Genomic DNA, 10,562 nt, shown 5'->3' with positions numbered 1-10,562 from the left:
ATAATTGACCATGTTACTGATGTCAGTTAGGTTTTCACCAACTTATAAAAGTGACAGGTATTGCTGTTCAGCATCTTGCTGAAAGTCTGCACTTGGTGCAGGCACACGATTTTTATGATTAGCACATGATGGTGTGGTAGATCAGACATCCTGTTGTTGCATACTGACAACCCTTGTTCACATATCCAGAAAAAATAAGCTATCAGACATCACCCCAAAAATAAAAAAAGATGTTTCATGTGACAGTCTAAATCAATATGCGAACTAATGTGAAAGTCTATAACCCTTCGTTTTTTTCATAGCTGTATTCAAGGCTGGTGCTGTAGTTCCACTTCTGAGGTGCAGAGTGATGACTCTGTCGGCTGTGTTGGTTCATCAAGTTTATCCATTTGCTCCAAAGGTTTGTTTTTACAGTCACTATGAATGACAGCAGCCATTATGGAAATGCATAGGACTATTACAAGGCTTGGATAACAATGTTTTTATATTATAAGATTAGCCTAAGTTTGAAGATCTTTTCGGCTTGCATCATTAGAATAGTTTTCATTGTGTTATTTGCATACTGAATTACGATTGACATTTTCTTTCGCATACCAGTTTAATTATCTACAGCTGCCTTTACTTTTGGACCAAACATAATTTACTTACTTGATTTTCCTAGCATTTTTTTTTCTTCTTCTTGCTTTACCAGGGGAGTCCTGAGCTTCTAGTCATCTATCAAAGGCTTTATGCTCACTGTGTGTTTTAAAATAATACCAAAGTCCTCCAAAACCATTTTTCCTACAGACAGCAAACCATTTTGAGTTGCAAGATTAGCTATTCTAACTTAAATTATGAATAGAAAGACATGAAAGTAGCATAAGTATGTTGCCATTGACAACGGTCAAATAAACAGTTTATCGGTCATTAATGCCGCAATGTGCCATTCGAGGTTACGTGTTACAGATGTGTTTTTATATATTAATTTTTTAAAACACATTTGATGAGATTTTGGAACTCCTCTTTGCATTGTGCCTAATAATATCCCTTACAACCATGGTCAAATTACTGTAATGCATGGCCTTAAATGGCTTATTGATTTATTTTACAATGGCTTCAAAGTGGCCCGTCCAAACAGATTTTAGAGCCAATCAAGTTTCAATTTTATAAAATATAATTATACAGCTATAATGCAGCACTTACTCTCGAGTAGAAAGTCACTTTTTCAGTCTGTTCTCGAATGTCTTTTCCATTCGTTGCCATGTCATTCAGTCCAGTCAGTTTACACCACTTTATCTGGAACTCTTCACCCAAAACGTAATCTCCTTCCCAGTGTGTAATCGCACAAGAAAGATACTCACCCTCAAATAACAACAGAAACATCCACACTAAAGGTGGAATCAGGCAAAGCAGAAAGACCTCAGATTTACATTTACAAGGCCTTTAAAAGAAAACCATCACAGTTAGAGCCAGAAGAGTAGGTCCAACAAAAATTAAACTCTTGAATTCTTGTTCTATCAGGAAGACTTGCAGACTTGAGTGAAATTCAAGATGACATTTATTTGATGAATATAAAACAGAAAATGTAATGTCTCTCTTTGGCGTAAGCCCCGTCTGGCGGTCCGAAGAAGTTGTACTCGGAAACGTCATATCCTGCCGGAGATAGTAAGCAGGGGTGAGGAGCCTATCCCCGTGCAGGACGGGACTCGACTGGTGGTGGTGGGGTGGTGGAGGTTGCCGTGTTAGCACAACTGAAACAGCAATGTGATAGAATTTGAGCAGACTTATAAAGCAATGGCTTACATGTGATTGGCTAGGAGTTACCTAGCTAATGGTGCAATGATGTACAGCTGCTAGTCTTCCCGCTAGAACTACGCTGCACTTACATATCCATCAACATCTCCAATCCAATTCATATCACGGTAAATGGCAATGTGCCTAATTTTCTTTGCTGTTTATCTAGATTGTTCGTAAACTGCTCTTGTAATGACATCTTGGATAAACAATGTAAAACTCTGGCTTTGATGATCTTTTGGTTACCGTTATCATGCAATCTATCTAATCCCTTGTTGCTCCTGAAACGGAAATTTTAGTGGTGAATTTGCCCCATACAAACCTGATGAACAAGGAAGATTACATAATTATTACATGCAACAGCAAAACAATCTTTTGTTAACATGTTTATACTTGCAAATACAGTAAGCTGCATTATGAAATTAATTGTGTAAACTCATTTTGAAGTAACTGTGGCACATTTGAAATGGCAAGAAAAACCATTTTATTTCATAGTTCTTGGTCCAAAATCACATTAGGTGTATCTGTATGTGTGTATTTAAATTACATACTGTATTTAAACCATTTCCTACACTCCTTTAAAACAGTAGCAATCTTTGTGATTACTCTGTACAATGTCAAGCTTATGGATTATTACAGGATTTATCATTAAAAAATCACTTCAGTTGCAACCCATAGTGAAGACGGACCAATATACTGTATACATTTTTTTTTTTTTTTTGGTATAAAAGTTCTACATTGAATACATTTCCAGAAAATACAAGCAAACTGGACATACAAATCAACTATAAAATTATAAAACTTTTATCTCCTCCTCTAGTTGTGTACATTTGCACAGAGAATGTTTTTTTCTTCCAAACATGGCATAACATATACAGTGAAAGTGAATCTCTGTAAATTAAAATGTATTTTATAGCCCCTGTCACTGCTGAAAGATATTTTTATGAAATATCCAAATGTTTCATTTTAGGTTTTGACTGTGCATATTCAAATCATCTAGCAACACTGGTCAACTTAAATATCAAAATATGGGAAACGTATATGCAGAATCAATACGGAATATCAAAAATAAAATCTGTGCAATGTGAGCATATGATGCATTGATTAAATATGTGTCTCTTTTTTTTCCTAATACTGCTAAATGTAAGAGGCAACTTGGGAATATCTAGGCATTGGCGATCATAACACCAACAGGAAAAACATACATACTGTGTACGTAAGTAAACCTATACAAAATTGTATTTAATGTCCTTACATATAAAGCCTTTTGAGTTTGAGCAGCTTTGAATGTTTGTTTTTCATGTCATTTTTTGTATTTGTGTAGTGCAGGTACAGAGCTACAAAGAAAATAAAAACACTACATTTATTGTTTATAAAAAAGGTATTTCAGTTGCAGCACAGAGAGCGAAAAAAAAAAACTTGTAAAACGAAACAGAAAAAAAAGAGTCAACAACAGAAACAAACAATTATATAACAAAAAAGAAACAAAACAAACCAAAAACAAAATGTAAAAAAATCCAAAAAACAGTGTTACTCAGACAACATCATAATGGCACATTTATGTGGGACACAAAATGAAGTGACAAGCAAAAACAGATGATTTAACCTGGCTGGACATAAAAAGTTCATTTCCCTCTTTTTGTACATTTTATACAGATCTTTTATATATATATAAAAAAGAAGCAGATTGTGGAAAAGCTAGGTCACGCCGCCGTTTCTCGAATCGCTGTTTCCAGTCTCTTTGGGTGTAGTTCACGCCTCACTTCAAGGCTGATGACTGGCTTTCGACAGTGCTGTCCATGATGATACATCTTTGAGTAGATGGGTTTTGAATAGTTCATGGCCTGGCAAAAACAAAATGACAAAAACAGATCTAAATTCTGATTGGATGCCCTGCGCTAGAAGACCTTTGTAAAATAAATAAACATACACCTGTGACTGCACTTTCTCTATTAATGTACCAAGTTGCTACATTGCTTGGCAGCCGCAAACTCCAGTTACGACAATGAACTATATTACTTGGCAGAAAAATCCTTCATTAGAATTATAATGAGAAGAAAGCCTGGGGTCAGAATTCACCTGTCCTGGAATGAGTTCCTTTGGAACATTTTGGATAGGTAGAGTGTGTGCAGATAAAGGGTGTGCGGGTAAATTGCGAGGGTCACTCGACTTCACACACCAGCCCTGAAAAACAAAATGTAGCATTGCAGAACCAGATTTAGCTGGAAAACACCAAAATCTTTGAATGCAATAAAACAAACTAAAATAATAAATTATTCAAAACAATTTGGGGAATTCTGGTTGCAACTCAAATTGCATATAAAGGGGTAGCCAGTGTTAATCTCGTCAATGAAATCACTGACGAAAACGTTCGTTGACGAAGGGTTTTTTTATTTCGTCAACAATAACAAAGACGAGATGAAAAAGGCGCATCATGACGATAATTAAACGATTTTATTAAAGCATACAATTGATGAAAATATGACAAGATAAAAATGATACTGCAAGATATTAACAGTGCAAGATATGAAAAGGAGAAGAAACTTCTACAGAATCTGTATATAGAAGAAGATATTAGATGAAGATTAATCTAACCCATTAATAATTGGGTATTTCTCCGCTTGATCTGCGTGAGTTGAACACAGGCAAAATGAACCGCTTCAAAATGGGGTAAATACCTCTTTCAAATGCATCCTTTTTATACACGATTTTAATGTTTATAAATTTAAATGTTTATAAATGTTTTCCCTAAATGTTTGAATATTTGATTAAAGTTTGGTTTGTTACAGCTTGACACACTTTTTGTCCATTTTGCACATCGTCATCAACTAAAAGATTTTATTTTCGTTAACTAAAATTATGTCATTTAATAAAACTAATGAATATGAGATGAGGAAATATTGACTAATTTTAAAGGACATTTTCGTCAAAAGACTAAAACTATGACTAAAACAAAAAACTGTGAAAAAATTAACACTGGGGGTAGCAAACCTTAGAGGGCAAAATTTTATTATTTTATTGTAAAGCAAGAATTTTAAAATAAAATGGCTAATCATTTTATATTTTATCACAAAGTCAATATTGCTGAGGCAAAGAAATGTGTGCAAATCTCTAAGCGCTATAAAGAATAATTATCCTTGAAGAATTTTGGGCAAATTCAACAAAACAGAGAAGAAAAAATTGCAAAACCAAAGATGTTTATAGACTCTAGTGCTAAGAAATAAACTTATAGGACTTGAGAGACCCTACTAACCTGAAAGACCCCTCACTTTTCACATAAATGTCTGAAATATGCCAAGATGCTGAACAATTCATTCAGGTATCCAAACCTATTTTCAGAGAATAACGGAAAATTAACATCTGGCGGTGTGAATGGTTTTGTGCGGGAAAAAAAATTGCGAACATTTCAAACTTTCGTGTCATTTGGACTTGGTTATTTTTACTCTTATTGGGCCTCATTAATGAAACACAAGCAGAAGGAATTTCTAAGCAAATAATTTGTAAAACCTTTCTTATGTAAATAGTTACGTTGAAGTTACAACTTGATTGCGACAATTTACGCAAGAATGGTTTTACGACAATTCACAAAGAAATTTATGAGAAAGCACTGCACTCTCATTCGACAAAACCATCACTGATTTTGATGCCAATTTGTCTTTGTCAACAACTGGCTAAACTAGACTCATGTATGATTAACTTAACGATAAATTCCAGCGATAAAGAAACACTGAATCAAATTAGACATTTACGATCATAACACTGATGTCAGTTAAGTCCAAAAAGTGATACCAGAGACCGAATTCATACTTTTTTCATACCTTATGAGGGTCAAGGGTGAAGCTAGGGTGCAGAAAGCTTCCAACGTCTACGTGATTGTCGTGGTCAACTTCATACATGTTATAGGACGGATTTCCGATCTCTACATTCAGGCCACCATTCGCCATGGGCTGCCGTTGAACCTGTTTACCTCTGTGACAAGATAATGTGCATTACGTATATTAATAGATATCATAGGAATGTTTGATAAAGCACAGCTCAGGGATTATCTGAGGCAATATCAGCCAATCACAAATACAATTACATGGCTGATAACAGATCAGTTTGTTTGTTTACCTTTGACGTCTTTTGCAAATAAGGAGCCCCACCGTAACAGCTGTAATGATGATCACAAGAAGAACTAGAGGCACTATTATGGCAATACTTCCTGGAAAAAAAAAAATAAAAAAAATAATATATATATATATGTATATTTACTTTATATAACTGAAGCCTAAGTATTAAGTAATATTACAAAACCACATGCACTTCATATGTAACCTGATTTGCATTTCTTGGAGGAAATATCCGTGCATGCTAGGCAGCAAAAAATATTGTTTTATGTACTTTTCGGTTTTAGGCTTTGGTTCGTGTCAATGAAATACTGTGTCAGAGACATTTTGCCGTTGCCATGACGATCAGCACAAGTCTTGTTTTCTGTCGGCTGTGAGGAAGAATCAACACGACACATCAAATGTGCTTTTGTGTCTATCTGTGTTTTTTTAATTTTTTTTTTATTGTTTTTCTATATAAACATGCACTAGATGGACGTCTTTGACAGTTGTGCTGTTTCACTGTTATTTTTAGCATCTGCGCATGACCGCCACATTTTAATGACGCTGTGTCAAGTTAAATAAGCTTCACCTTTTATATAAGCTTTGATGCACCTGTGTTCCATTCCATTCATTGTGCTGCATCTATCTTTTATTTATGCAAAAATCTTTGGTCTGAACACCTCGTAAAGATTGCTATAGATAATTACAATCTAAAAGTTATGAAAATACACGTAAGAATAAAGACCAACTGCAATTCATTATGCAAATATTACAACAACATCATTGCAGTCTTAATTTTTTTATAAATGTGAACATTTTATCAATGTATGTTAATGGAAAATGTTCACACTTTAATCTTAAATGTCTTACAATGTATAAAGTTAGAGCTAGAACTGTAAAAAGATGATTATTTTGTTCACTCTATACGTTTTATTACCATATTCTTCCCAGTATATATATATATATATATATATATATATATATATATATATATATATATATATATATATTTTTTTTTTTTTTTTTTTTTTTATTTCACTTGTGTTAACATTAATATCGGAATATGATTCCATCATTGACCTTCATCGTAAAATATATGCTAACAATAAAACTCACAATCATAAAGACTTCACCGACCCTTGTGAGTGGTTCTGTGACGCCGCTAACTGCTAACCTCTCTTAGTTAACACAGCTAGACATTTGGAGTAGCTAAAATGCCATGGTGATAAACATCCTCAAATGTCAGCTCTCGCACTGCACAAATGAAATGACCGAACCGTCTCAGAGTCGATGACAAGAAAAAAGGTCGTTATTAAAGATTTGGTGGAGGGAATCAGACATCAGGTCAAAGTAAATCTCTCTGTTCTCTCCTGAATGACAACATAGACTACAAATCATCTAAGCATGAAACTGAGACCTCATAGAAACTGAGGCCTGGTCTAATAGAAACCCATTACTATAACAACATTTTTGCAAAATGATTTTTGCGTGGCTTGTTGTGGTGAAATGAACACTAGAGGCACAACAACAACAATTACTTTTATTCCCTTTCACACAAATCACAAGTAAAACTTAAGAATATCCCTTCATAAACACTTTTTACCCTGTTTCTCACGCAATACTATCTAAATACATCAATAAACTTTTACTACAGATCATGATTTGTGTAAGGTGATCCATTTTAACATTTGCTTTACATAACCAACTACATTAATAAGCTTGTTTAGGTGTGATCAAATTGCACAGTAGCTCACCTGTTAGAGCGTTACACTTGCGGTGTAAAGGAACTGAGTCTTGAAGTGCACGCAAGTCAACACGTTAGCCGAAAGTGTCATACGCACAGGTTTAGGTTTAAGGTTTAGGATTGGTAGGTCAGTTTTGTTGATTTAAAACTCAAAACCCGCATCTGTTTGGGAGAATATTAACTCTCTTTTAGCACCACACAATGGACATTTCAGCTCGTAACTGCCACGATACTTGTAAGAAGCCACGTAAAATCATTTTGCAAAAATGTTGCCACAGTCAAAAATAAAATGTCTTGAGTTTAGGCACCCACAATGAATTTGAGGTTAACATTTAAGGTTAGTGACCATCTTCAGACAGTAAGCTTGTTAATATACCAATATCAATATAACTATTGTATAATGCTTTTCTTTGTTGTATCCATTGAATTAGTTGGTGTTAAGAGTAATAATTTAGACTCACTCCCACTGACGTTTTCCGAACGACTGGTCTTGGTAGCTGGTCTCTCGCATTGTGTACCTGACCAGTTTGCAGAGCACCTGCGAACAGAAAAAACAACAACAAAAACAAGTCTGTAATATTAGTTATTAAAGTGAAAAACCCTAATTCACCAATTTTGTTGCCAGCTGCTCAACACAATTCTTCAAAAACCTAAAACATTACCTCCTGAAACCATCCAGATGGTATATACAGCAATACAAATTTCAGCATAGATAAAAATGACAAGGCATATACAAGATATACAATCCAGCTCAAGGGATATATTATTCTTAGTTAAGACACATGCAATGTGTGCATACTGGTGTGTGCATATTTCCTGTATCCAAACAGCATGCATCCACAACAGAAATCCCTGGACATGAGAGATTATGCGCTTATTAAAGATGTTGGCATGAATAAAACTGTGCATAGACAACGTTTAATAACATTTCCTGTGGACAGGGATTCTATTTCCTGCAGGAGAGTGCATGTGAATGTATTGCTGTCTGAAAGAGGTGACAGAGAGCATTCAACATACATTTACTGTGGTGGAAACATCCTACTACATGTAGCCAAGTGGAGAAATTTCAAGTAATTTAACACTAGTCATAAATTTGACGTGGCCCCTTTAAGACTGGAGTTTTGTGACACCCGCTTTCCGGCACGTTTTCGTGTTAGACATGTCAGAACATAGGTTGTGCAAGAGAGCTCCCAGTTTTGATAAAGGTGCAGTATGTAAGATTCAGAAACCCTTGTTATTAATGACACCTGTGGCCATTAAGTGAACCGCAGCCAGCTACCTGTTGCTCGTGCTCGTCCACAAACTCCATAGGGACGCGAGCATCGGCCAAAACAATGACATAACGTACAAAAAGACAACGTGATTCACCGGCATCTTGCTGACAGATGAGGTAGCATAATTCAAATTACACAGTTATGATTGTTTTACTACAAACTTTGAGAATGTATATTATATTTGACTCTCCATTGCTGGAACAGGGCTAAAACAAAGTGTGGATATAAGTCTGATTATGCTAGACTGTAGTTTGAAGTAATCACTTTTCTTTGCATGATACATTGACTGCATTTATACGATAGCCAGCTAGCGAGCTAGCCAGCTTTATCAATAGATGTTAGATCAATTTGGTGGATGATGACAGTAGTTGTTTATAAAATAGACTGTACATTATAAATATGTTGACACAATTCAGTATTGATGTGATTCCATCACAACTGTCATTTTGATATATCGATGCACTATTGTTTTATAATAATAGATTGTATATATTTTCTGTATAACCAAGTTACGTTACACTAATGAATGGAGCTTTTTGCATTATCTTGAACGTTGTCTAGCATTCATTTCATGTGTTATTGTAGTTTACCTTGCTGAATAATTACAGATTAACATTGTTGATGACAGTTACTGTGCAGGCAAGATCAAGTTAGCCATAATTACACAGATCAATCCTTATGGCACTATATTTCACATGCTTTGCAGTTATGTAAGCTTACCTGTCCAATAAGAAGAACGCCAATTCAGGGTCGGTTTTGATCCCCAAAACCGAACGAAGGTCCCTCCAGGAATTAAATGCCCTGCCGATGTTCACTCTAGTTTTCGCTCGACCACAATCACGTTCCCGCTTAACCAGATGGGATTCAGTAGATAAATGATAAATTTTTTTTTTGGCTTACTCTGAGTTTATGTAGGAGTCGGTGTTGTGCTGGGAGCCGGATGTTTGCTGGATTCTATCTCTAAGATAACGTTACCTAATGTTGCAGTTTGTTGTTGCTGTTGGATAGCGGAAGAGAAGCTATTACTGAGGCAAGGCTCTCGGAAGCGCGCATAAACGTCACATCCTTTGGATTTTCCCGACAAAAGCGACCCGCTCCCTTCGCATGAAAATCAGTCTACAGGCTTTAATAGGCAACCTAAGAAGTCCGGGAAGGGCTCATTTTTTAAGCTGCGTTACAAGCCGTTCACACATTGGCAAAAGAAAAAAAAAAAAAAAAAAAAAAAGGTGAATATTACATGAAAATTGTTACATATTGCACCTTTAATTGATTGAGAATTTGTTTGGTTAATATAAAATTCTACATGCATTTTTTTTTTTTTTTTTTTTTTTGCAATAAATATGTGTTCACAAGAGTCATTTTTAAAAATTGAGTGTTTGTTATGGGTTATTTTTGAAGGATGCAATGGACTGCACGTTTTGCCACATTTTGCTGCACATGCAAGAAATGGGTATGTAAATTTAGTATTAATCATATCTTATTTAATGATTTATAGCCCAGAGTGTTTTCCAGTTTAATGAATAAGTGTAATATGTGTTATATGTGAAAACAAGTATAATGAGAATGATTTGTACTGTTGTACATGTCCTTAAAGTCTGGTTAAAAATGCATAAAATGCTGTGAATTATATGGGCATGTATTGGGGTGGTGTATGCTGAAGCATTTGGGTAGGCTAATGTC

At 35.1% G+C, this 10,562-nt stretch overlaps 1 protein-coding gene across 1 annotated transcript in view; it reads right to left on the bottom strand.

The window, feature by feature from the left end:
* Positions 1-2,206: 2,206 nt before the first annotated feature.
* LOC127438907 (low-density lipoprotein receptor-related protein 1B-like) overlaps positions 2,207-10,562 on the bottom strand; it is a 326,009-nt gene continuing 317,653 nt past the window's right edge. The window contains exons 88-92 of the mRNA XM_051694811.1: positions 8,070-8,146; positions 5,887-5,977; positions 5,592-5,742; positions 3,853-3,957; positions 2,207-3,617 (exon numbers count right to left, since the gene is read on the bottom strand). Of these exons, the coding sequence (XP_051550771.1) occupies positions 3,477-3,617; positions 3,853-3,957; positions 5,592-5,742; positions 5,887-5,977; positions 8,070-8,146 (565 nt within the window). The 3' untranslated portion in view covers positions 2,207-3,476. The remainder of the gene's footprint in view (positions 3,618-3,852; positions 3,958-5,591; positions 5,743-5,886; positions 5,978-8,069; positions 8,147-10,562) is intronic.

The sequence above is a fragment of the Myxocyprinus asiaticus genome, chromosome 50, assembly GCF_019703515.2.
Source record: "Myxocyprinus asiaticus isolate MX2 ecotype Aquarium Trade chromosome 50, UBuf_Myxa_2, whole genome shotgun sequence".
Classification (NCBI taxonomy): domain Eukaryota; kingdom Metazoa; phylum Chordata; class Actinopteri; order Cypriniformes; family Catostomidae; genus Myxocyprinus; species Myxocyprinus asiaticus.
The sequence above is the reverse complement of the archived record's forward strand: the minus strand, read 5'-3'. Positions and strand labels throughout refer to the sequence as shown.